Source organism: Phoca vitulina, unplaced genomic scaffold (genome assembly GCF_004348235.1).
Source record: "Phoca vitulina isolate PV1807 unplaced genomic scaffold, GSC_HSeal_1.0 scaffold46, whole genome shotgun sequence".
Classification (NCBI taxonomy): Eukaryota; Metazoa; Chordata; class Mammalia; order Carnivora; family Phocidae; genus Phoca; species Phoca vitulina.
In genome coordinates this window covers 5,705,261-5,732,223 of record NW_022589749.1, presented here as the reverse complement: position 1 = coordinate 5,732,223, position 26,963 = coordinate 5,705,261, and the positions used below count along the sequence as shown (strand labels likewise).

At 55.5% G+C, this 26,963-nt stretch overlaps 1 protein-coding gene across 5 annotated transcripts in view; it reads right to left on the bottom strand.

Moving 5' to 3' along the window:
• RBM19 (RNA binding motif protein 19) overlaps positions 1-26,963 on the bottom strand; it is a 135,508-nt gene that overhangs the window by 94,027 nt on the left and 14,518 nt on the right. For all 5 annotated transcript variants that reach the window (XM_032431412.1, XM_032431414.1, XM_032431413.1 and 2 more), the window contains 13 exons: positions 26,776-26,854; positions 24,577-24,648; positions 23,682-23,885; positions 22,323-22,453; positions 21,415-21,536; positions 20,891-20,987; positions 19,217-19,327; positions 17,466-17,666; positions 16,028-16,157; positions 8,945-9,123; positions 6,624-6,684; positions 4,536-4,615; positions 1,929-1,984 (listed from right to left, as the gene is read on the bottom strand). In XM_032431412.1, coding sequence (XP_032287303.1) covers positions 1,929-1,984; positions 4,536-4,615; positions 6,624-6,684; positions 8,945-9,123; positions 16,028-16,157; positions 17,466-17,666; positions 19,217-19,327; positions 20,891-20,987; positions 21,415-21,536; positions 22,323-22,453; positions 23,682-23,885; positions 24,577-24,648; positions 26,776-26,854 — 1,523 coding nt within the window. The remainder of the gene's footprint in view (positions 1-1,928; positions 1,985-4,535; positions 4,616-6,623; positions 6,685-8,944; positions 9,124-16,027; positions 16,158-17,465; positions 17,667-19,216; positions 19,328-20,890; positions 20,988-21,414; positions 21,537-22,322; positions 22,454-23,681; positions 23,886-24,576; positions 24,649-26,775; positions 26,855-26,963) is intronic.

Sequence of the window (26,963 nt, the reverse complement as noted above, 5' to 3'; positions counted from 1 at the left end):
AAGCCACACATGGCCAGTTAAATTTAAATGAAAACAAAATTCAAAATTTGACTCCTCAGTTGCCGGGAGAGCCAGCCTCCAAGATGGTCCCCCATGATCCCTGCCTCATGGTATTCAGGCCCTCATGGAGTCCCCTCCCGTGCTCTCTGACCAATGGAAGACAGACACAACAGTGACTCCTGAGACTAGGTCGTAAAAGAAACTGTCGCTTCCTTCCTGCTGCCCCTTGGATCACTGGCTCTGTGGGAAATGGGCTGTAAAGACCCTCATGCAATCCAGGGAGAGGCCAATGTGGTGAGGAACTGAGGCCTTCTGCCAACAGCCCTGTGAGGGCGCCATCTTGGAAGTGGATCCTTTAGTCCCTGGGGAGCCTTCAGATGAGACTGCAACCCTAGCCAGCATCATCATGGTAACCTCAAGAGACCCGGAGACAGACGTACCCTGCTAAGCTGCTCCCAAGTTCCGGACCCACAGAGACCATGGGATGATAAATGTTTGCTGTGTTAAGCTGGGTTTGGGATACTCTGTTACGCAGCCAATAGATAATAAGCTGCACTCCCCCCATTTCAAGTGTTCAAATGCCACATGCAGCAAGTGGCTGCCATATTGGACAGCACAGATGTAGAACATCAGAGAAGAATCCCACCACCGTAGAAGGTTCTACCAAATACGCTGCCCCAGAATGTGAGCACCACAAGGAAACTCCACTGCTGGCAACTGGGCAGAGGATCTGGAACACAGTGGGCTCTGATTTTTTGTTGAATAAAAGAACGACTCAATCAACCCTGGCTGGGCACTGAAAGCTCGCAAGGTGACTTTAGCTTGACTCCCTGTAGATAGGGTATGGAAGAGGAAGATCGCCGGCTGAGTGCTCACGGGCACAGCATGTGCCAGGCGCTTCACGCACAACCTCCGGTGGGCACGTTTTACTTCTCAGGCCAAGTCAGCCACCCAAGGTCACACGGCTCTGGGACTAGAACCCAAAGCTGTGGGGCCCAATGCCTGGAAACCCACTGTTCCATCACAGCTCAGGAACCCGTCCCGTACCAGGCCGCCTTCACCCCAGTGATGCTCACACGGCCCAGACCGGGATGGGCGAACAATACCAGAGGTAGCCTGGGGCTGGATCCACGAGTAGTTTGAAAACAGAGAGAGAAGGAAGGAAAAGCAGCGGCCACAGGCAGATCATCTGCTCAACGACCACAACAAATGACCAACCTGCTGACAACTACCAAACAAATATCTTAAACCAGCCCTAGGACTGTTAGAGGCAGTCACTTCATCACCTGAGGCAGGTGGATGATCACGACGATGACAGTAACGCCTTACGCTGGGCACGTTCTGTGCCGGGCACTGTTAGAAGCACCACAGCGGTATCAGCTCACTTAGACGTACGAGCGGGTAGAAGGACAGGAACAAAACTAAACTCTTAGAGAAAACCCCACCACTTCAGGAAACTGGTCACTGGGCAGACTGGTCTGTCTCCATCTTGAACACCTACTGAATCTCTTTCGAATTAACTGGAGGCCGTCTCTGGGCTCTGTCGTCCAGCTCTGAGAAAGAAAGCCCTATAAAGGCGGATGTCTAAGTTTTTATTGCTTCTCTCATTCGTCCAAAGCCCCAGCAACTTGCAACTCTTTGTTGGGTTATTTATACCACCAAGATGAGCAGGACGTGCTTGTTTTTCCCATTCTTGCTCCTTTGATGATAATAAATGTGCGTTAAGCATTTACTCAAAGGACTGGAGCGGTCCCAGTTCCTCACAGAAACGGGCCTCAGAGTTGGCAAATGGGACACCAGCTTCATTAGGAAGAGTCCCAGATGGTGAGGGGTTTGGGCGGGGGGTCATGTCAAGGGGCTGGGGAACCAGCACCAGAGCAGAAGGGACTGCCCCAGGTCAAAGCAAAGACAGGGCACCAAAGACTCACTTGGTGGCTCGTTCGGAGATCCTCACTTCCAGCTTGTGGCTGTCCACGACGTGACCCTAAGAGAGAAGACAACACAGCTTGTCACTCTGTCCTCCCAGAAATACTCACCCGCACCCCTGCCCTTCAGCAGAGAGGGCTTCCGCAGAGGGGAAAGGAAATTTCAGAGGGAGGACGTTTCCAGGCAGAGGGGCCAGCTGGAATCAAGGACAGAGAACAGCTTTTCCTGGAAATGGCTCATGCTGAGCCCAGGCAGCAGCTGGTGGTCACAGAGACCCAGCCTTCCAATGTCCTCTTGAGCCATGCGTGGGCCTTGACCTTTATGCCACTGGAGGGACACAGAATTTTCCATCGTTTATAAGCATCTGCAGGCAAAGGAAGCACCTTCGGTCTGGCTTGCAGAGCAGGAGTTCAGGTTAGATTGTATGCTTAAAAAAATAATTTCTAAACCACAAGAGGAGTTGCAAGGAAAGCTAGGTTCTCACGTGGGTCCCTTAAGGCAAAACTGGCGTATTAACAAAATTACCCTCAAAAATCCCTTAAATCTCCCATAAAATACACCACGCGTAGTTTCGTGTAAACAATTCTTTGTGGCAATGTGCACATATGTGTGCACACGGGGAGGTAACACTGGACCCGTGCGGGGTGTTTTATAGAATCTTGCATTATGTGGCAGAGACTGGAGCACTGAATGTGCAGAGCTCAAGCCCAGTGACGGGCCCACACGGCATCTGGTAACAAAGCTGGACTTCCGGTGTCTCTTTAAAAAAACAACAAACAAATCAAAGCCCAGAGGTCTGGTATGGTTGCAACCCGCCCCCCACGAGACAGTAACTGGCTGAAGCCAAGAAGCGGCTGCCCCTTTGGACGCCCCCCGCCCCGCCAAGTCCCCGGCCCCTGTGGGCATCTGAGTCTGTGAGCCCTGGTGGAGAGCAAGAGAGCCTTTCAAAGAGAGCAGAGGCCCCTGAGGGCTCACCTCCCCATCATCCTACCCAAAACCAACTCAGCCCTTCGTGAAGTGGCCTCGAGCCAAGGTCATCAAAATTCTACAAAAACAATCATATCGGCTACGTGCCCTGCTGCATTTCCGATAGCCCTGGGGCCTTTCCCCTGCACGGGAAGCTCTGCTGGGACTGGGAGGGGGCCCTGTATGCGTGTCCTTTCCACACTGAGAACCGCCCAGCTGGGCACAGCCCAGGTGCACCTCTCAGAGGAAGAACAAGAGCCGGGGAATGGTGTGCCGCCGGCCACGCCCTGGCTTGTAAACTGGGCCGGATTCAACTCTATTTTACCTTCCCACTGCCTAGCCTCATGCCAGGCAGGCCACGTCCTCCTTTGTACAGTGCACACGGGCACGTGACATTCTGAAAATGGCTTAAAAGGGTCCCTGGACCCCTTGAAGCCCTTCTACGGACTTGGGTCTAGAAGCCTGATCTAGAGGCATGATCATGAGTGCTCTGGCTGCAGAACGAGGGAAAGGCAAGAGACAGTGGGAGCAAGGAGGTCTGCAGAAAGAAAGAGGTGCGTGGGGGGGGAGGAGGGCACTGCTCCTTGTCCCCTGCCACCAAAGGCCTTGGGGATGGGGGGCATCAGGGAAGAGTGTTGAGGACACTGTTCCGAGCAGAGGTCTCATTTTGGGGAGGCACAAATCCCAGACTGTCCTGCTCCCTGGGGCCCCAGTTCAGCTCCCCTCCTGCTCCCGAGGGCCCTGGGCTGACTCTGCACGTCAGACCCAGCAGGAAGGCATTGTTCTTTTCTCTGAAAAGGATGCTAAGTCTCTGCCAAACACCTTGGAGTTCAGCTCCCTTGTCCCCACTGCCTCCACCCCCGCCCAGGCCAACACCTTTTCCTGCCTGGATGACTCAATGCCACCTGCTCCCCTATGATCCACTCTCTGCACAGCAGCTGGAGAGGCTGTCTGGAAGCATAAGAGTCCCTTCGCTGGTGTGCTCAAAGCCCTCTGATCGAATCTCACTGCCTTACAACTGGACTCCAAGGTCGTTAAAAGGCCTGCAAAATCCAGGTCCAGGCACCACCCACCCCACACCTCCTCTGCCACACTGGCCTCTTTGTATCTCTCTAACAGACTAAGCTCACTCCTACATTAGAGTCCCTGCCTCAGGCCCTTTGCACATGCTGTTCCCCCCCCTCCTAGACTGCTTTCCCCCCAGATCTTTATGTAGTTGACTCCTTCTTATCATTAGGTATTAGCTCAACTGTCACCTCAAGAGAGGCCTCCCCTGACCACACATCGTAAAGTAGCCCTCCCTGCCCATCAAAGGGCCTGCTTCATTTCCATCCAAGTGCTCATGACCTGGTTCTGTGTATTTATTCAGAGGTCCGCTCTGCCATCTTCCTCAGACCTGGCACAGAGCTGTGGATTAATGAACACACTACAGTGACGACAGAGTGCTGAGGAGGGGTCTTCATTTTTCTTGGGCCACAGTTCTCTCCTCCCTAGAGAACTGGAGGAAGTGAGGGGCCCAGAAAAATGTGGGCTTATCTGCATTCCCGCTTAATTTCAGGAGCGCTGACAGGTGGGAGCCCCCCTCCCCACCCCCGCTACCTAGCAAGTGCCTCCGAGGACCTCGGCTGAAATCCCCACCTTACCTGGAGCTGCTTGAGAGCCTTCTTGGCTTGCTCTGGCTTCCTGTATTCCACAAATCCAAATCCCATGGAGAGCATCGCCCCTGAAGGAGAGAGGCAGAAATCACAGGGGTGACACGGGTGGGCAAGAAAGCGAAGAAAGCACGAGCCCAAGTGCAAGGGCTCCAGAGGGCCCCTGGATGTCCACTCTTTTCTCTCTTCCTCATACCCCTCCTTCGTTCCCAAAAAGGTTTCCGCTCCTGGCTCGCCATGTATTACCAGTCATCTTGAAGAACCAGCCAACAAAGTTATATAGCCATCACCTGAGGCCCAGTTGACTATTAATTAACAGATGATTGACATGATAATTAACTTCGTAATAGAATTCCGCCTTTGGGAGGGAGAAGGAATGAACAGGGATGACCATCACTATGACAAGCGGCTCAACATCTACCTAGGCCGTCCCCCTGCTTCCACACACAATGCAGAAGATGAATATGTGCATGAAAAGCAAAAGGCACCAAAGACTTCCCCTTTACAGATATTTCTTTTTTTTATTTTATCTTATTATGTTATGTTAGTCACCATGTATCATTAGCTTTTGATGTAGTGATCCATGATTCATTGTTTTCGTATAACACCCAGTGCTCCATGCAGTACGTGCCCTCCTTAATATCCATCACCTGGCTTACCCATCCCCCTACCCCCTCCCCTTTACAGGTATTTCTGACCATCCGATTACAGCTGCTCCTGGGTTTCAGATACCAAGTTCAGACGGCGAGGGCGGCTGCATTATGCAAACCTCTCTGGTCCCCTACTTCTAAGGCAGTGAGTAGCAAGGGTTCAGAGAACAAGGGAGATCGCAAAAGTTTATCGGAAACACTTGCTTCCCAACTTGAGATCTATGTGCTTTACATACATATATATAATTGGGGGGGGGGCAGCGGTATTTTACGGGGCATTTGTCTAATTACACCTTGCCCTATGGCACAGAATGTGACGCGTGCCTCCTTCCCCCCATCCCCTGCATGTTATACAGACGTATTAATTTTATTCTTTCGTTTTTTTCACAGTTGAACTCAGGGCTTGCTCAAGTCTGATGGGTCCAAATGAGGATCGAGATTCACCACCTTCAACTTGCTCCCTGGTCCCATCTTTGCCTCTACTGTATTGTTCGTAAGACCCGAGCCCCTACTGCGTGGACCGCTTGCTTGCGTTTCCATTCACAACTCCGTGCTATCAAATGAGGCACCGATGCCGTAAGAAAGTCCACGAAATTGTCCACACGTGGCTCTGCGGGCCACAGAAGGGAGCCTCAGACAGATCTGTTGGCTGCCAGGCGGCACCACCCTGTGACAACCGTGAACACTGGTTTCTTTGGCGGATACTGGAAAGCACTGAAAGATCAGGTAACTCTTTCTAAAGTACGCTGAGGGGTGCTCCTGAGGGCCGAAAGGTAGGCTCCACAGCATCTGATGGCGGAGAGGGACGCAGGGACCCTACAACCCACAGGGGCAGCCCCAGGCAGAGCTGGCGGCCCCTCTACCAGCCCAACTCGCCGCCTGGACGTCAGGGGTCACCTCCTTTCCTGAAGCCCCTGCAACAGAGCCTTCACATTGCTCGCTTGGTACTTAGCTGCCTTTCTTATGTCCCAAACCAGCTCTGTAGCTCCCGGAGAATGGCTCAGTGGAATGTTCCAGAGGTTCTACGTCTGGGTTGTTTCTCTTGGAAGGGAAATGGGAAAGCCCAAGATCAGTCTCTCCCTGCTCTTCTTTAGGACATTTCCAGAGCCCAGAGGTGCTGGGAGGAGGGAGAGGCTTCTGCTACGGTACAGTGTTAACACCGGTGGGCCATCAAATGCTCTGAGACCAGGGGACAGTCCAAGGCCCAAGGCGGAGTCTAAATTCAGAAGACCCTGATGTGCACGGCTGCATCCATGGAACACTGGGAGTCTCCGGGGACAGACAAAGAGGGACTGTTTTAGGTGGGCCACGTGAGAATGTGAGGACCTTCCAAATGAGCAAGCGAGAGTTACCCTCACCGCCCCCCCCCACCCAAAGCCACAAGCTCTTCTGGAATCATCCTTTCTGACTGTGCTTTTGTAGGGAATACCTGCTTTGTTCTTCTTCTTGGAAATAGAGCAGCTCTTCACCGTCCCCACTTTGGAAAACACCTGGAAAGGAATGTCAACGTGTATCAGCACTATTTTCAGGCTAATCCTGCAACTAGTGCAGGCACATCTCAAAATACAGAGGCTACGTACGGGGCCATGGGCCCCAAGAGGGCGGGACTAACAGCAGAGCTAATACCCAGATCATGCATAAGGTGCGGACACTTATGGACTCTCTTAATTCAAGTCTCATTCATCCTAATCAGATCTTTAAAACCACTCCACCAGGGGCGCCTGGGTGGCTCAGTCAGTTAAGCATCTGCCTTTGGCTAAGGTCATGATCCCGGAGTCCCTGGATTGAGCCCCATGTCGGGCTCCCTGCTTAGGGGGGAGTCTGCTTCCTCCTCTCCCTCTGCTTCTCTCTCTCTCACTCACTCTCTCAAATAAATAAATAAATAAAATCTTAGGGCCCCTGGGTGGCTCAGTTGGGTAAGCGACTGCCTTCGGCTCAGGTCATGGTCCTGGAGTCCCGGGATCGAGTCCCACATCAGGCTCTTGCTCACCGGGGAGTCTGCTTCTCCCTCTGACCCTCCCCCCTCTCATGTGCTCTCTCTCTCTCTCTCAAATGAATAAATAAAATCTTTAAAAAAAAAAAAAAAAAATCTTAAAATAAACAAACAAAAAAACCACTCCACGGGAAGATTCTCCTAACATCCCCACTGTACAGACGGGGAGACTGAGGCACAGACAGGATAAGGGACTCACCCAGGCTTGCACTGTTAGCCGAGAGTGAGGCCGGGATCCACGTCCAGGCAGTCTGACCCCTAACTTTGGGCAACACGAGGGCTGGACGCCGTTCCCTGTAGAGCCCCTGATGGGCTTGTGGCCCTGGGACAGTGACCTGACCCCCTGAAGCTCAGGCCTCACAGCTATGTGTGTGGAACCTGGATATCACCCTAGCGGCGACTCCCAGCTCCCGAGTCTGAAGCTTGGGTGCATCTTCCAGGAAGCAACGATTCCTGATGACGTTCCCTTACCAGACCCGGAAGAGCCGGCACAGCGGGAACGAACACAAACTACACGCTGCCTTCAGCTCTTCGAAGCAATCTGGCACTACTGGGGGCCTGCCTCTTTACAAATGCAAACCCAAACCGAACCAAAATGGATTCAGGAAGCAGCCAACGAGAAGTCCCAGGGTGGGTTTCCAGTTGCTCCATACAGTAAATCTCTGCCCTGAAGATGCTGCTGCTTTGGCCGACGTGCCCCTCTGCCGTGGCCACTCCCAACCGGCAAGAGGACAGTCACATCACAGACTTAGCCAGATGGCCTCACGGTGCACGCTCTGACCTCTTGCCTCCCCAAAGAGGAGACACCTCAATCTCTCCCTCCGGATGCAGGCTGGCCTCCCTTCCACCCACCCACCACCATCCTGCCTCTGGGACTCAGTGGACCCCATCCCCCCTCTTGAGTCCATTTGTGGGATTTTGGAACTCAAAAGAGTTTTTAGAAGTCAGTGAGTTCAATCCTTATGGCCATCTTGTTTTTTTTTCAGAACCAATCCATGGCTGTCAGCCTGCTAATAATCATTGATTTATGCATAAATAAAAATGTGTCAAACCCAGTTCATAGAAATGAGGAGTCTCCCCATAGCAGGTCTCAGCCCAGCGGGGGAGCTTGCAGACCCTAATAATCCTTTGGAACCGGAGGCTCCATTTCCCTATCTCTGGCCAATTCCTTCACAAGGCCCCCCAACCCCACTCAGTGTAGGACCCACTTGACATTTCCCAAACACCTACTTGGAGATGCCCATCTTTGTACCCTCCGCCCCACCCCCCAAGAATGCAAAACCCACATCCTGTCCAGGGATTTCAGGCAGGGCTGCCCCACACTCATTCCTGGGTCTTCTGCCTGCTCCCATCAGGCCAGGAGGTGGTGCTAACATTTGCTTTTGGGTAGTTAACACCACAGAAACAATTGGCGGGGCGCAGAGGTGGGGGGTGGCTTTGTTTTCTGAATGGGCAACACTAACACACACAGACGACAGCTTTCACACTGCACACGCCTCCCTAGCCGCCCTGACACGTCCCCTTCCATGTCTGTGGGTGCCCCTCCCAGCCCCCAGGCGGGTCTGCCTGTGACTCAAGTCCCTGGGGGAGATGCCTACGGGACAGCCCAGCAGGGACGTGGAGGGGCCGGTGGCTGGCTGTGAAGCCCCATATCAGCGCGAACCAGATTTACAGGCCGAATAAACCAGGCAGCACATCAGCAGACGGGCTTCCCCGCCCCACGATCCCCTTCCCCGTTGTTCTCAACCATCACTCACTCCCTTCAGGGTCTCCTCCGTCGTGCTGAAGTTGAGGTTCTTAATAAACAGAGTACATCCGGGGAGGCTCTCCTCCTCCTCCTCCTCCTCCTCCTCCTCCTCTTCTTCCACCTTCTCTGGACAGTCCGCAGCTCCTCCCTCTGCTGGCTTTTCACCTCCTGGGGTCTCATTGTCTGGCACTGCGTCCCCCCCAAACACAAATCCATTAGATGGCAAATCCACGAAAGGTCTGAGCCCCAGGGCCTATAGCACAGAACCTGCTAGACCAGAGGGGTTCCGCCTCTCTGCGGGCGGCGTCGGGAAGGGGCATGGATTCCCAGCTGGCGCGGGGTTCTAGCCGCTCTTTGGGGGAACCTGGGGCGGGGGGAGACCGGGAAGGGGGGCGAGGCTGTCCTGCCTCCGGCCTCTCTTTTAAAGGAATATGAAACCCAGACCAGAAGTCTGAGCCTTGGACTAACCCACACCAACGTGAACCTTGATATAAATTACTGTGTGAACTGTTTTACTGAACCACAAACTTAAGTAACGGGTTACTTTTCCACAAAAGCGATACAGAGCGAACTTTCAAATTAAAACGTGACTCAAAACTTTTGAAAAATTACAGAATGGCAGCAAAACTTAGAACCCTCTAAACACCTCATGAACCTCAGGGATGTTACGTTCGATTAGAATCCCCAGTGTACGTAACTTTGGAGAGCCCCACACGTCAGAGTGCCTGATCTGTGCTGACAACATAAACTCAGAGCTGCACATGACAAAAACTGAAAACAAACAAACGAACCGCTAAATACTCATAAATGGGACACTAGGAATGTTACAGTGTCACCAGAGGTCGGGATGATAGGTGTTCATTAAAAATATTTCCAAAAGGATGTGTGAGGACAAAGAATTACGCTTATGATATAAAAATTACAAGAAAAATTAAGATCTGAACCGATAAACAGCATAAGGCCAATCTCATTCCATACACGCAGTTCCGGAGAGACACACGCAGGGAGTGAAGCTGGAAGGGGGCGCAGAACGTGCTCCTGGGTGCTTCTGGAGAACGGGGTTACAGAGGGCTGTTGTTTCTGTGACCCCAGCCCTCTTGTCCCACCTACTCGGAAGGAAGAGCATTTCAGGAAGGGGGAAGAGCAAATAGGAGGCCATGCATCCGCAGGGTGAGGGTCAGGGTCAGCCGTGGTGATGTGTGCGGACGTCACCTCGGGGTGACAGAAGGCTCAGAAGGAGGAGACCAGCACCGTGACCTCTTAGAAGTCCTGCTATGAGGAAATGTGCACAGTGCAACCTCCCCGATTTCCCCATGTCACATGGTCAGGGCCCGGGGTCACATCCCACCTCCGCACACAAGCTTCTGAGGTTCCTCCCACACCCTGTGGAAATCGAAGCCCATCTTGGAGGTTCTTCAAAGCGGTCACGAGACAACACCCTCACACCCGTGTGGTTCGGAGCAGGGGGCCCGTCCCTCCACACAGATCCAAACCTGGCCCACCCTGCCTGGCACAGGCCCTAGGCCCCAGGCCCCAGGCCCCAGGCCCCAGCTCCCGGCTGACAGATACAGCCCTCTCCTCCCCCACACCTGCACTCAAACACTTCAAGCTTCTTGGGGTTCAAATCCGCACCCCCCACTCTCACGCCAAGTACCCACACCGCCTCATGTCTGCCTCCCCTGCCCATCGTGAGGCAAGCTGAATGCTTGCGAGGCCTAATTAAACTTCAACTGATTTGTCATAAAACAACCCTTTCAAGCCCCGATGGCCACGGGCAGCCGTGATAATGTTGTCTGCCTCACATCAGTTGAACAGACAGCCTTGGCCCCTCCTGCTCCCCCGGAGGTGAACCCAGAACCCAGACCCTCACTCCAGGACAAAAAAGAAGAAATCAACACAAAGGCTCCTCCCCCACCCAAGACACTAACACAATTTACCCAACCAGGGACTCCATGGTGTGGCTATTGTACTCAACGCTCAAAGCAAAGCAGGGTGGACAAAGTATTGCTAATGACGGGGAGGCAAAGCTATGCAAAGTAGCTAAGACTTCGGGGTCTGAATGAGAGCTTCAATCAAGCTGAAAACCACGACCTTCAGCTGGGAATGACACTTCCACCCCACTGGCTCTCCTTGTATTTGCCATCCCGGAGATGAAATTTGGGGGGGGGGGGAGGAAGGACGGCTGATTAGACAGCCTCCCACCCCGGCCCCATGTGCCAGGCACTGGGCTCGATGCCCCAGGTGGACTGTCTCATTAATGACCACGGGAGCCACATCACAAAAAGTGGGTGGCCCGTGACCAATGCTGGAGGTTGCTGCCGCCTCTGAACCCTAAATCTGAGCGATCTTCAGGTCAGGAGAGAGGTTCACGGAAGACCAAAGAAATTCTCTTGAAAGAGAAGACAGAGGTGGGGATGATGGTGACCAAGAAGGCTCGTGGTTAGCTTAAGGGGGCAGCCCCTGCTTGATACCAGCCAACTGCTGCCATGGGAGGTCAACTCAGGGTGGTCCCACGTACAGGTCTTCCAAGAGAAGCTGAAAATCCATCTTTTGACAGAAAAACCCATGGTTTTTAAATCTCGGCAACTAACTCAACAGCCTGTGGCTTCTGTACTAGGCAGTGGTCAACCAATACACCAACCAGCTCATCGGCCTTTGTGTACTGCTGCCCACACCCAGCCTGGGCACAGGCCGCCAGCAAAGACCGCCAGCATTCAGGGCCCAGCATTCAGCCAGTTCCCGGTGTCCCAGGGGTTCCAAGCCTCCCAGGACAGCAGCTCAGGGGAGCCCAGCTCCATCCTGCTTCCTTGCCTGGCTTCAAAGAGCTGTGTGAAAGGTCGGAGGCACCTGCCCTGGAGATGGGATGTTTGGGTTTAGCAAGAGCTGAGCTGAGCTTACAGTTAGGGTTGGCCCCCCAGGAACAGAAGACTGATCCTTTCCATGGCGAATGAGGTGCCCTTGGCCCTGCCTGGGAAGAACAAGGGGACTGTGAGGGCGGCCAGGACCTATGTCCGCCCCAGGTGTGTGGCTGGCCTGGCTCACCGGCTCCAACTGCTAATCAGTCGGCCAACAGCCCTGACCCCCAACATCCGGAAGGGATATCCAGCTTGAAATAAAAGACATGATTAAATGTGGCCTGGCCATCCTCCAACAGCACAGAGACGTCTGTGGTTTCTCTCAACCTCTGTGTCCCCAGCAACCACCTGCCTGTACCTGTAACTGCCCCTGGGATGCTGGGAGAACGAACAAGACAAGGGGGCTGGTCTTGAGATCTGCTGAAAATGGGGGGCCTGGAAAAATTGAGAAGGGGCCCACAGACCAGCCAGGAGCAGCAGAGAGCTGTGAAAAGCACACAGGCCTTAGGAAGGGGTGATCTGGGTCAGCGTCCCGGTGATGCCACTCACTAGCGGTGTGGCCCACACCTCCGAGTCTGGGGGACTGTGTCCCTACCAGCCACACCCTGGGAAGGGCTTCTGCTCCCTGAGCGGCCGGGCCAGGCCCTGCTGCGGCCCACACACCCACGTCCCTGTCCAGAGAGGTGTGATGTGGAGGCCACGTGCCACGGCAGCGAAGCCAAAGGCCATTTTTAAACGCACTTCTTCTGCTCCTGGCCCGAGTGGGGAGACAAAGACGAGAAAGGAAAATGAGATACTGTGAAACTCAAACAGATGTTTGCCAACAAAACCACCAGGAACCAGAGAAAGAGGGATGAAGTAAGGAAGGCAAGCGGGGCTGGGCCAGAGGGTGGGAGTGCGAGTGGGGGGAAGGATTTCAAAGTCAGGTGGGCTGGAGGGGGCTGGGGCAGGCAGGGGAGAATGTGCTTCCGTCTGTAGTCAGCACAATAAAAGCCAGTCACGCATCGCCACATGGGGCTTTATTATAATCAGGCCGCAGAATTTACCGCGGCTTCCCCCCCCTTCCCAGCTCTGGGCGCTGAAGGCTGACAGCAGAGACTGTTATCAGTTGCAAGCAGCTTTTCAGGACCTCCCCCGACTCTGAGCCCTTTATCTGGAGGTGAGGGTCTTGGTTGTGGGGAGATAAAACACACTGTCCCCCTCCCTCGAGACTGGTACAGGGAACGGGGAGCTTTCCAGAAAAGAAGGAGGGGGGGCTGGAAAAATAAAAGCTCCGTCCACTCCCCTCCCCGCTCCCCTCTTTCGGGGCCTGAGAAAATCTAGGGCTTGGGGGCTGGCTGAGTGCGATGGGGATCGGGGAAGCTTCAGGAACGAGGTGGAGCCCCGGCGTGGGGGAGGAGCACGTGAAAAGGAATGGCACAGGAGGCTGGGGAGGGGGCTATGAATGCGATTCGTGTAAGAAAAGGTACAGAAAGGGCAAAAAGAGGCCCAGGAGGGGAGCTCTGTAGGAATGCACCTGGTGATGCGGACCTCAGCAGGGCTTGAAATCAGTCCAGACACGCACAGCGCCCCGTCTGAAATCAGGCCTGCAGCTGGGCCCCTCGGCCGGGCTCCGCAGCCTCCTTTGTATGAGTCTCGTCGCCCCGAGAGGCAGGGCCTGTCAGGGGAAGTCTGTCTGGGAGGCTCTCAACAGGGCAGTCCAGGCCCCGGGAAGCAGGGCTCAGTGGGGCAGGGCAGACTCGGGTACATGGTCTCTGCCAAGCCTCTCCGGGAGCTCCAGAACGTTTCTGTCCACACGGCCTGCCCCTGCTCCTAGTGGGACTCTCAGCTGCCCTCCACCAGGCCTCTTCTGGGGAAGAGGGCCTGCGTGGCACCCACTGGGGTCACCCCAGCTCAGCAGAAGCTGGTGCTCATGGCTGAATGATGAGCCATCCGCTCCGGCTTGCACCAGAGGGGCAGAGTACTGATGCTTTCCCTGCAGTGTCTCACCATACTCTCACCTACGCCCTGAGAGGTCAGCATGGTCATCATGCCCATTTTACGGATGCCGAAACCGAGCCTCAGAGAAGGATGGTGGCTCGCCCGGCCGCAGAGCTAGGAGAGGACAAGGAGGACAGTAATTTCCCCAGGAGCTCTGAGCTGCGCACCGAGGAACCGGAAGTGTTCAGTGCAGGGCCGGGCACGGCGTAAGCGCCCTGGGGTTCACTCAGCGCCCAGCACTGCCCTCCTTCCAGGTGCTGAGGTTCAGCAGGGAGCAAGCGGACAAGGTACCTGCCTCGTGGAACGGACTTTCTAACAGGGAAGTCAGACACCAAGGAAATGAGCCTGTCCACGATTCCAGGAAGTGGGAAAGGGTTAGAACAAAGCAAAGGGTAGCTCGTGGGGTGGGCATCAATTGGTACACCCAGCAGGAGCTGTGACTGTCCCTGGAATCGGTGCTGGCACCATCTCCACTCTGCTTCGACGCAGGACAACCGTTGGAGGACGAACCCTCCATCACCAAGCTCCTACTGTGTGCCTGAGGCTTGCGGCACAAAGGCCAGGATGACCCAGCCTTCCAGGCACAGAGAGAGGGGCAGAAACCCTTCTTCCTGCATCTGTTTACTCCGTCCACACATATTCATGGAGCTATGCCTGGGGCCTTGTGGGGGAAAGGGCACCCAGCAGTGAGCAAGGCGGCCGCTCCTTGCCCTCATGGTTCTCCCGTCGGCCAGAGATGGATATTGAGCAAGAAAAACAAACGAATACATAGAATACAAACTCTAGAACACTTGTTCTAGAAGGCCAGGGCAAGGGGCCACACCAGGACATGTGCAGAGTGTGGCCACGTGGCACCAGGATTAGTGGTCCTAAGCAGGTAGGAAATGGGCCCTCGCTCCTGGCAAGTCTGTGTGCCTAAAAGGAGGACTTGCTTTGGTCAAAAAATATTATTCAGGTTCAGGATGAGCAAGTGAAGTGAACGCTAAGGTGGCTGATGATTTTGGGGTGATGGCTCGTTAAGAAAGTCACAGAACTGCGTCAAGAGAAGTCTTCTTATGGTGGCAAAAGCGGGTTTTGAAGGGAACCCTAATCCAATCTGTGGACAAAACTAACTCAACAACAGGGGCTAGTGGAGGTTCATACCAGTAATCAGTAAGTCTGAGGACGAGGGAGGCTCCTGGAGCCTCGAGATGCAGAGACCAAAGAACTGTCCTTCCTGATTGGAACAAAGATACCAGACCAGGGGCTCCTGAGTGCCTGGTGCCGACTGGGCTGGTCCTGAAGGTTTTAAGGACTCACGACAACGTGACAAATGCAGACAGCCCCGGGAGGTTTATGGACAGTGAGGTCTATTCAATTAAAGACCTGTTCTTTAATCTGAGAATTCTGCTCGCCCCGTTTTTGCTCTGAGTCACCCTTTCTGGAAATGACGGAGATGGTAGATGGGAGACTTATTTTCTCAATTCTTATTTTAATACACTGGGTAACCCTATGGGGGGAGGTGAGTAGGAAAGCGGGGGATACTGCTGATGAGCAAGGTCCTAACATCTGGATAACAGGACCGCCAGCCCTTTTCAAAACTTTTCTGAAAGTCTTCCATTCCAGGATGTGTCGTGGCCCCACCCTGAGCGCTTCTCGCCCCCTAGGGGACATCTGGGGAACACCGAGGGAACACGGGCAGTGTTTCAGGTTGTCATGAGCACTGAGCACTCTGGACATTCAGTGGGCAGAGAGGCTGGGGGTGCAAAATGCCTTGCTTTGCACGACCATCCTGGCAAGGGGGGGATGGTGCAATGGCGCCCCTTCCGCCCCCAAGTGTGAAGCATTAGCGGGGGTGGGCCACCCCCGACCTTGCCCAGCATTCCTACCCTGCCCTTGTGCTATGCCGCTCCAAGGACGGAGGTGAGACTTCTCACTGGAGGCCCTCACTGGCCAGCATGCTGGCAGGTGTATAAAACAAGAAGGTTCTCACCTGCTCGGTTCTAAGTCCCTAGTGGTAGATTCCAGGGGTCTTTTTCAACCTTTAACTGGCAAACTGAAAAGCTGGCTACTTTATGTTGCCCCTATAATTTCTGTGCTCTGATCTTAAGGACATCTTACATGCCCATGAAATCCGAGAACCTGAGATGCGCTGGTCTCCAGGACGAATAAAGAATTTGAAACCAAGTATCTTACAGGCTTCAGCGTTGCGCCCAGCCCTCCCACCCTCCCTCCTCCACTTGCCCCCTGCCCCGGGACACCCTGATCTCAGCTCTTACAGGTTTCTGGTTCCGCCCTGTCCTCTTCTGCAGGTCCTGCTGGGGGATCTTGGGGTTCCTTCGTCTGCGGGGCTGAGCTGGAGAAGATGCCCACTGGAGCCCACTCCAGGTACAGGGGGGCATGGTGAAACTGCAGAGACGGGGCAGGGTAGAGGCTCAGTTCCCTCTGCAGATGAAGAGCCTGAGGCTCAGAGAGTATGGGCAACTCACCTGGGGGAACGGAGCCAAAAGGAGCAGCACAGCCTGGAACCTTCTGTGCTGCCTGATCCCTGAGAACATCCCAGCCCCCCACCTCCCCTTGCTGCAGCTTGGGGCTCAGGGAACAGGCCCGAGCATCTGTTGTCACTGGACACATTGGTGTCTCCTTGGGTTTTCTGTGATCAGGGAATGAAGGGGAGTAGGATGGGGAAGCAGGATCACTGATGAAATGCAGCTCTCTGGGAGGAAGTGTGGCAGGGCCGTCAGAAACACACATTCCCTCCCGCCCCCCACCCCAGTACCCCACAGGCAATGATGTGCACGCAGATTCTTTCTTTTTACAACAAGGATAAACCTGACACTGACAAATAGTCTGCGGAGGGCTAAAGTGCCTGATAAAGAGAAGCTACTCATTGTGGGGGAACAGTGCTCCCCCCCCATAAAGATATGTCCACATCCCAAAACCCCAGAAACCTGTGGATGGGACTTATTTGGAAAAAAGATCTTTGTGACTATCATTAAGTGAAGGATCCTGAGATGAGAGCATCTGGGTTATCTGGGTGGGCCCTAAATCCAATGACAAGCGTCTGCACACGAGGAAGGCAGAGTTAGATCTGGGGACGGAGGAAGACGGCCACGTGAAGACAGAGGCAGAGACCGGACAGACGCGGCCACGAGTCAAGGGACACGTGGTGCCACCGGAAGCTGGCAGAGGCAGGAAGGGTCTCTGAGAGCCTTGAGAGCGGGCAGGGCCCGGTGACAGCTGGATTTCAGACTTCGGGACACTCCAGAGCTGTGAGACAATACAGCTCTGCTGTTTTGAGCCCCTGCTTTGTGGCCATCACAAGAAACTAACGTACTACTCTAGATGTGTATATACATGACTTCTTTCTCTCTTTACTGAGAAACAGGAGACCGCCCTCTTACAGAAGTGACTTTCAACTTACTGGAAACGTAAGATGCCACACGCGCCCAGAATGGCGGCTCTAATTCACACAGGAGTGGAGAGCCAAGGGAAGCCAGAGCGCGGCGCGGAGCCACGGCGTGCTCTCTGGGGGATCTCTAGAGCAACCCTCTCACACGCTCCCGTCCCGAGGAGGTGCTCTCAGGGGTTGGGTCGTAGATCACGTCGGAGAAGGCTGGTTTGCAGCCAGCGCCGCACCGGCCAGGTCTGCGCTAAGGCTGCCTGCCGGTCCGTCGGCCCCCTCGGCCCTCTCCCGAGCAGGCCCCGCAGCCCTACCTTGGAGTAGGCCAGATGTCTGAAGGCCTTCCGGGCCTCCAGGGCCTCCACGAACTCCACGATGGCGGTGACGCCGCCCTCGGGCAACAGCACGCGGCCCAGGCTGCCGAAGCGGCCGAAGGTCTCTTGCAGCTCGGCTGCCACGGTGCCCGCCGGGAGGTTCTTCACCAGGATCACGGTCTTGCTACGCCCGGCCGCCGCCTGCAGGGGGGGAATCAGCACACGTGGGGCAACGGGAGGGAGGATCCCTGGCCCGACCCCAGCTCCGATCCGTGGCTATCTCTACACCAGGCAGCCCTTCGGGGCCTCAAGTACCAGGCGCTTGGGGAGCAGGCCCCCAAGACCCCACCCCTTGGGCGTGGCGCTCCAGGGAGAGAGGCAGCTCCTCCGAGTGGGCAGGGGTGAGGGCCCCAGCCCTAGAGCCCAGGTCACATGTCAGCCCCTGCACTTCTGAGCCATGGCAGATCCTGCCAGTGTCCGCCCACAGCCCTCGCTGGGCCTTCCGGAGTGTCCAACAAGACAGCAGATACATGGCCCTGAGAGACGCACTTAACTCGGCCTCAGCCCCTCACGTAACGCCAGGACACAGTGCCCATTTCACAGGAGCACCTCAGGGAAGGATTTAATTACGTGCGTTAACACGAGCCAAGCACACACAGTATATACACTCTGTAAGTGTCAGCGATTAGTTTATTGAAAAACCATGTAGCGGGGGCACCAAAGAGCCAAGATATAATGGCCAAGCTCCAGGCACATGGGGTATCTGAGCAGGAGTCTCAGCTTGGCTACGAATCTAACCTGAAACCTTGGGTCAGTTGCTTTCCCTTTGGCCTCAGTTTTCTCGCCAGCAAAACGGGCAGTAACACCCATCCTCTAGGCCTCACTGTTGCTGTGAGGACTGAGTGAGGTGGGTGAGGTGGAAGGCATGTGCAGGTGGGAAGGGCTAGCCCCCAGTGGGCTTCAGGTGCCACTGAGGCCGCACAGGACACCAGTTAGGGGCGTGGGCTCTGGGGCTGCATTCCGATCCACGACCAGCTGTGTGACCCGGAGCATGTGACTTAGGCTCTATGAATCACTATGCGAACACAGCAGGGCTGCTCTCCCGGGTTGTCACGTGAGAGAAATGAATAATAAAACACAGATTTAGGGGAACACTTTGGTGAGTCCCAGTAAGTGTTAGCTGTCAGCATGTGTACTTCACGCATCCACCAGCCCTTTCCATTCCACTCGCCCTGGAGGTTGGCCTGGACAGCCGGGAGGGCTATTTGGGAGTCAGAAGTCGAGATTTAGTCCAGGCTCTTGCCACAGGCTCAGTGTTTGACCTCTAAGTCACCACCCCAACCCCTCTCTGGGCCTCAGTTTCCTAGCCTGTGAAAGGGAGGGGAGGATGGGAGGTGGTCTTAACTCCTACCTGGTGGAGAATGAGCATGTAGGAGTCCTGACCTCTATCCTACCTGGTCCAAGGAAGGTCTATACTCCCAGTTAGACAACAGGTGCTCCTAGTAAGGTACTGGGTGGGGCCCCTCTCATCTGTGTGGGGAAGCCCCAGCACACAGCCCCCAAAAGACACCATCCAAGTCAGATGGGCCCCTTGTCTGAGCCCAGGTGATATTTTCTTCTTTAGAGACAACTTAGAGATTAGTAAGAATCATCCTTGAAAGGTTGGATCCTCAAACCCGCCAGCACGTCCCGGATCTGAAACCCCACCCTTGGCTCTCCAGCCATTGGTGGCTCGCTGAGCCGGTACCCACCTGGCTGAAGGAGTCCAGACTGACCCCGTTGTCGAGGAGGAAGCGCCGCACTTCCTGGACAAGCTGGGTCTCCCCCAGGGCCACGCGCACGGCCACGCTGCCCTTGGTCTCCTGTGGGAGGGGGGAAGGGAAAAGGCCCTGTCAGCTGGCAGGCTGGCGACAGGTCAGTCGTTCCATCTCCCAACAGCCTGAGGAGACAGCTAGACAGGGCCACCAGTGCCCCTCACGGACCCACAGTAATTTCATGACTTGGGCTTCCATGTCTCACACAGTAAATCCAGAACCCCATGCCTACCTCTCCAGCTTCACTCCCCACCCTCCATTCCAGCCAGGCAGGCCAACCTCATCCCCACCTCGGGCCTCTGCACTCGCTGACCTCCGCCTGCATGGTGCTTACCCCATGATGCCTCCTTCCATCCAATTTCTGCTTAGATGTCACTCTGCTGACTGGTGACCCTCACTCTCACACCCTCTCCCCTACTCAGCTTCACCTTCCTAGCTATTACGCGTATGCTGCACCTGTTTACGTATGTCTTCCTTCTCTGGAAGGTTCTAGAAGAGCAAGACTTTCTGTGTCGGGTGCCTGTGGGATCTGAACTGGGTGCATGCTTCCTAACCAGCTAAGGCCTGGAGCTGAGCTGCCTGACATGGTGGCCATGAGCCACATCTGGCCACTGAACACTTGAAACGTGGCGCATGCACATCAAAAAGTGCTAGGAGTATAGAACATGCACTGGATTTTGAATACTTAGTGAGAAAACAAAGGCAAAGTTATCTTGTCATCTTTCATATTGTGTATTACATTAAAATGATATCTTGGCCGAGCTTTGGCTATACTGAATTAAATAAAACAGATTTTGAAAACGAATCTTGCCTGTTTCTTTTTGCTTTTTAAGAAACGTGGCCACTATGAGGTCTGCCGCTACACACGGGGCACACATTCTAGTTCTAATGGGCAGTGCTGACTTTGAGTGTTGGGCAGGAGGAAATGACAATGGGTGTACGGTTTATGGGGCAAAACCATGGATATCCTTTCTGACTAGCTGGAAAACATATTCCAATGTTTTGCCGAAGATGGACTTAGCCACGGTGTAAGTAGAGACACGTGCATTTTAAGGAAGGTGTGTGATCTGAGAGGGCTGGAGAGATGGATGGGAAAAGTCAGCAGGAATCGGGTTTGACTTTGACAGGAAGAGGGGCAGAGGCCGATGACTCCCCTTTCCTCATCTCAAAGACTGGGGCCACCCCAGCTGAGGGAACGCATGCGACAGCCCTTGGAGAGGTGTGTGATGGGGTTCAGAGCACGGGCACCAGAGTCAGACAGACCTGTCATCCCATCTCTGCCTTTTCCAGGTGTCACCCTGGGAAGGTTACTTTGTGTCCCTAGGCCTCAGTTTCTTCATCTGGAAAGTGGGGCAGCAGGAGCACCTAGCTCCTCGGGCTGTGGTGAGGAGCACCGCATAGCTGAGTCTCTCTGGCTTGGCTCCACACAAGCCTGGGAGAAGCAGGCCTGGAGCATGGAGAGGATACTTCCAGAGAAGGCCCCAAGGATGCCCACAACTTCAGCCTGAGGCCAGGGCTTGTAGACGACCCCAGAACAATGGCTCCTCCCCTGCTCCTTCTCCCCTTGTGATCAGCCCAGAGCTGGGCATGTCAGACGGGACGCCCACTCACGTGGTCAAACACTTGACTCTTGGTGGCGCTGTACTTCCGTGCAATGGCGTCCGCCACGGCATTTGGGCCCATGAACAGCGTGTTCCAGTTGTGAGAGCTGAGAGGCAGAGGCAGAACAAAGAAGTCAGGCCGAGGCTGAACGAGCGGAATATTTTCTCAGATGCAAAACCTCTAAGTAGTAAGCTCATTGCCTGCCCTTCTAAGACCCCAAAGCCGCCTCCTCCTGCCAACTTACCGGGCGCGGGCCAAGCACCCAGGGCCCGGAGACGTGAGCAATGATGATACGATCCCCGACATTTGACATGCACTTACTTTGTGCCAGGGACTAAGCACTTTGCTTATATGAGTTCATTTAATTCTTACAACACTGAGCAAGTAAGGCACCACTGTGATCCCCCCCATTAAGCAGATGACAAAAGCGGGGCTCAGGAAGGTCATGGACGAGAGGCTGAACCCATCCCAAGGAGCCAGAGCATGTAGGCGGCTGGAGGAGCAGGGCCTAGAGGCTGGTAGCGGGTAAGGACCTGGAGCTGTTGGCTTTGTCTTTAGACTCTTTCTTCTTCTTATAAGACGATGATCCTGGGGTGTCCGCATCCTCGCTGGCTTCCTTCTTGATGGTGGATGGTAACACGTGGAGCATTCTGCCCTGGAGGGGGATGACGAAAAGAGGGTAGAGAGAGGAAGGGGACAGGTGGGTCCACATCCTGCCCCAGGACATTAGCCCCTCCACTGGCAGGCTGGACCCAGTGCTGATAACCCTAGTCAGGAGACAGGGCCACCCTCACACCAGAATGGGGACCTGGCCACATGAATCAGGGTCCCGACGCTGGTGGGGGACTTTTGACACAGCCTCACGACAGAAACTGAGCATTTTATAAAACCCCTGCAGCAGCCCCCACCCCCTCAAGCCTGGGCCCTGTTCTGTCCCCGTGCACTGAAGCGAGGGCTCCACGCGGGTGGGAGCCGGTCTGGCTGAGGGGTCCCAGGAGATCAACAAATCATGAATGAACAAATGAGTGGGGAGAAAAAGGACAAAGGGAGCTTGAGGTGGCCTGGGCTTGAGCAGGCGGGCAAAGCACACTGCTCGGTAACACTAGAAGAAAAGAAGAGTTTCTTACATCCTATGGGCCCATTTAACATGACCAGTCCAAACTCTCCTTCCTTATTTCTCTCCCAAACAGTATTTCTGGGGACACAAAGCGTATGTGCTCATTTGACAGATAGTTTTCGAGCCTCCACGGTGTGCCCGGTGCTGTCCTAGGTGCTGAAGGGCCCTGCCCCCAGGGAGCTCCCCTCTACAGGCTCCTGCGAGGCAGAGGCTTCGCACACCGTCTGCGTTTTCTTAGAAATGTGGGTGCTCGTGCGTGTGGGCCCACAGATCCTTTCCCCATCACCTGAGCCCAGCCGCCACCCGCCAGCCCGGAGCAGTCACCTGGAACACCTGCCCGTCCACTTCCGCGTAGGCCCTCACAGCGTGCTCAGGGAACATGAAGGTGACAAAGGCAAAGCCCTTGGGTTTCTTGGTCAGGCTGTCGATGGGGTAATGAAGCTCAGACAGAGGACCTGAGGACAGGACAGGTGTCAGCATCCTGGGGGCTGGGGCTGGGCCTGAGTGCTGGGCACCCAGCTCTTCTGGGTGGGTCACAGCCGCGGTTGCCATGAGACCACCTCAGAGGTCAAGAGTGGCCTTTCACAATCCTTTATGTGTCTACCCTAGAAGTACAGGTGCCTGGCCTGGGTCCTGCCTCCAACACCTACCACATGTGTGGCCGGGGGCAAACCACTAGCCTCCACGTGTCTCAGTCTCTCATCTGTAAAGTGGCATTCTAAGAATGCCAAGCTCATAGGGCGGCTGTCAGCAGGCCCATAAATGCGTCAATACTCGTGTAGCGTACTGAACCGTGCCTGCTCCAAAGTTAGTGCCCCAGGGGGGTGTGCTGGGTCCAAGTACAGCCCTTCTGAAGCGGCTTCCGCTCTCAACACCGCCCACGCCCCCCTCGGTCTTTGTCTTCCCCCACGGAAACCTGGAGGCCACGGCTCATCCCCCAGCCTGGGCAGCCCGGCCCTGTTGTGCAAACCAGTGGCCGCGGGCTGGGAGGTCACATGAAGGTGCCTGCTGGCAGAGTCCTACCCAGGGCCTCCCTGCCCGCACGACCCGCAGCTGGACTCCAAACAGCAGTGAGGGATCCCAAAGCATCCAGACCTTGCCCTCCATCTCAAACCCTAACTTCCTTCCCTTCAACAGCCACGCCCTTACAAACACACAGCCCTGCGGGCCAAGTTGAACCTCAGGCCTTCCTATTTTCGCCTGAGAAATAGCAGCAGAAGCAGTGACCATGACAAACGTGACCCTATCACATCCACTTGGGACGCTCGGTTTGGAGAGCAAGGCCTCAGACAGTGGAGCTCAGACTGAGAAGCCCTGTCGCGTTCCTGCCCCCAGTGACTGGACTTCACACTCTGAGCAGCAAGAGTTCGGACAGCAAGGGCTAGCTCAGCAGAATGTTTCCAAATCTCGACAGCTCTAAGTTTAGACAGTGAGAGCAAGGAGACAATGGGTTCAGACAGCACGTGACGCCTGTCACACGACCTTTTGCTGGGAGCCCTGCTAACCCCCTACGTCCATGACGTGTGAGCGCTCGCAGCAGCTCAGGGGTCATCAGCCCCATCTACGGATGACAGAACAGAGACAAGAGTGGGAAGCCATTTGCCCGTGGTCAGGAGCTGACAGGAGGCGGGCCGTCTGCTCGCGCACCACGTGCTACGGGGCAGTGGGAGGCGGCGCCCCTACCGAATTTGGAGAAGAGCTGTTCCAGGTCCTCCTCGGTGCTGGTGTAGGGCAGGTTTCGTATGAAGAGCCTCCCGGAGTCGGCCACATCCTCCTCCTCCTCGTTCTCCCCGAGGGTCCGGCCTTGCCAGGACTTGGCACTACTCCTCAGGGGCCCCTTGGCCGTAGGGACGTTTTTTTCCCTGAATACCTCAATGTAGCGCCCGCCTGCAGGAGGAGAGGAGTCAGGGCTCCGGGGCAGGCCCGGAACTAGCCGGCGACTCCTGCGTGGTGATCCGGACTCTCCCTTGCGGCCTCCCAGACACCACAGCCAAGGCGAGAGTGCTGGCACCGGCTCTGTTACCGGGGTGGCGGTCTGGGCCAGGGAAGGGCCCTCTCCCTGAATCTCACTCATCCTGCACATCCGGCTTCAACCCCGGGGGGGGGTTGGGGGGGGGGGGGGCGGCCTGCCTGGCCACCCCAGGCCACCATGCTGCATCCTCTACCAGGGCACACTCCCTGGCTCTGCCTGGGCAAAGGTGTCACAGGACAGAAAACCCTGGAGGACTGCCCCATACTGTTGATGAACAGCCCCTGCCCCATCCCACAAAGCCAGAGTTTGCCCCCCACCCCAGGTTTTGCTCCAATGTCACCTTCTCAGTGAGGCCCAAGTGAATGCAATCCTGTTTAAAATGCACCTGCTCTAATCCCGGCCCATCTGATGACTGTCTCTCCCTGCTCTACGTCCGCTTACTCTCACCCTCCTCCAGGAGGGCAGAGGTTTTGGTGTATTCTGCTCACTGCTGTATCCACAGTGACTAGACCAGTGTCGGGCACACAGCAGACCCTCCATCAAAACGTATGGAGTAAATGAATGAGCGAACAAAGCCCTGCAACCAGGCAGAGGCTGGTTCCTTACCCATGTATTCCCTGTTGCATTTCAGAGCTTGCTTGACTTCCTCTTCGCTGCTGAAGTCCACAAAGATGTACCCTGAGAAGGGACAGTGACAAAGGGAGACTTTGCAGATGTGGGTGGGAATCACAGAGGAACACCCACACTGTGCTGGCTGTTTGGGGGAATCTGAGCAGAAAGTGGGGGAAAACCCCTATGTTTGTCAAGTCTCCAAAATATAGGCGGACTCTCACCGAACCCCTGGCCAAACCTCTCCTTGCAGGCAGTGCTGAGACCCCGCGGGCTGGTTTCCAGACGAAGGTGCCGGACCACAGGAGGCAGGAACACAGGAGGCCTTCAGCTCCCTTCTGGCCTCACCCCATCTGAACCAGGGCCCACTCCGTAGCCTCCTCTGGAGGAGACGTGCCGAGGCGGAAGTGTTGTGACCAGCTTAGCACCCGAGTGGCTACCTCCACAAGGACTCTGTCGCTTGCCCCGTGCACACAAACAAGCATGCGGGACTGTTTCCTGGAGCATGGGAGGCGTCACATCCTCCACCTCACAGGGCCTCAACCCCATGAACAGCAGAGCATCACGACTAAGAGGTAGCAGTGCTGTAACCTGGTCCGAAGCCCACAGGTCCGGGGCTCTATCACAAGGCTCTTTATTCCCTCCTAGGATTCCTCCTTCCTCTCTGTTCCCAAAGGCAGGCACCTCATCTATCCCCATGAACGTGCTCCATCCCCTTCCTTCCCCCTCTGCCACACCCCAGTCCAGCCCACTGCCGATCCTTCCTTGGATGACCGCAAACGCCCCACCCAGCCCACCTGTACCTCGTGGGCCCGGCCCCAGGACCCTTCTGTCACCAGCCAGGGACTGTTCTATAGCCAATTGTGGCCTCCCCATGCTTTAGCCCCTGCTGCGCTCCTGCACCCAGGCTGGAGTCCATGGTCATTAGTGAGCTCCCCGGCCTACGGGCCGCGTCCTGCCTCCTCACCAGCTCTTCTGAGGGGACATTCTATCTCTCCTCAAAAGCGTTATGCTCATACGCCAGTTCCCTCCAGCTCCCGGGCCCCCAGTACACTTTTCTCTCAGCCCTGACAGCTCCGATATGCTCCTTCCTGCTCCCTCTGGCCAACCCCTGCTCACCCTGTGGTCTCCAAAGTGCCCTGAAAGCAGGGGTGCCCCCTCCACCACCACTATTAATAGCAGCTCTCAGGGAGCGTGCAGTTGACATTCAGCATAGTTTAAATGCCGTGTGTATTAACTCACTGAATCCTCACAACATCACGAGCTAGGACCGCCCCACTGCACAGGTGAGGAGAGAGAGGCTAAGTCTCTCATCCAGGGTCACAGGGCCTGTAAGCGGCTGAGCTGGGATCTGAGCCCAGAAAGGCGCTCGTCACCCCCTCCTTTACTGCACTCGGTAAGTGTGCAAGGAGACAAAGCTGGCTGGCCGAACAGAGCTGCCTGGTAAGCAGGGCTTCATGCTCAGAGAGCTGGGGAGGAAATGCCGACAATCAAAGGCGACAAGACCACCCCTAAAGCAGTAGCCCTTTCTTCCCCAGATGCCAGCCCCCCACAGTTCCCAACCCCTCTGCCCATGAGGGAGTCTTCTTGCCAAGGACACCCTGCCTGCCCAGTGCTGCCTGGCCTGCCCCAGCCGGAGGCCCTCAGGGTGGCTCTCCGAGGGGCACCGATTCTGCTGCTCTGAGTCCTGCAGCCTCCGAGCCTGGCCAGCAAGTAGGCAGAGGCAGGCTTCCAGCTCTCCACGCTCAGACCCTTCCTACCAGCATGTTCCCCACCCCTCTGAAGCCTGGGGAGGGGGCTGGCCGCCCAGAGCGGGGAAGGCGGGGGAGAGGGCAGCGCCGGGGCAACACCACACATCCTCGGCAACTCAGAGTGCTGCCCGTCAGCAGAGCTGCTTGTGGACTTGGCCGAGCAAAGCCCCGGGACCAGGGACATGTGTTTAAACGGAACAGGTGAGCCCGCAAGCACAAGCGTAGGCTGAGGGTGGGGGGGGTGCGGGGGTGGCAGGGGCAGGCTACATACTAGGCCGCCACCCGACGCAGACCCTTGTCCTGAGCGCCTCAACCCTTCCACTGAACGGGGGACACTAAGAGCGAACACAACAGCTACCCTGAAAACATCCCCCTGAGGCAGCTGCCCCAACCTTCCATCTCTGCCCTGTCTCCCCAAACCCACCCCGCACAGCCCAGGCCTTACCTGTTTTGTTCCCGTGAGCATTTCTCACTATCCGAATGGCCACTGGTCTCAGGGGCGCCAGGAATTCCATAACGTTCTTCTGCAAGAAGAAAAGTTTTCCCTCCTTTATCAACCCGATAATAGAAGTGCAACCCAATAAAGAAACGTGGGCCAAATTCCTGAATTCAGAAAGGTCCCCACAGCGTTTC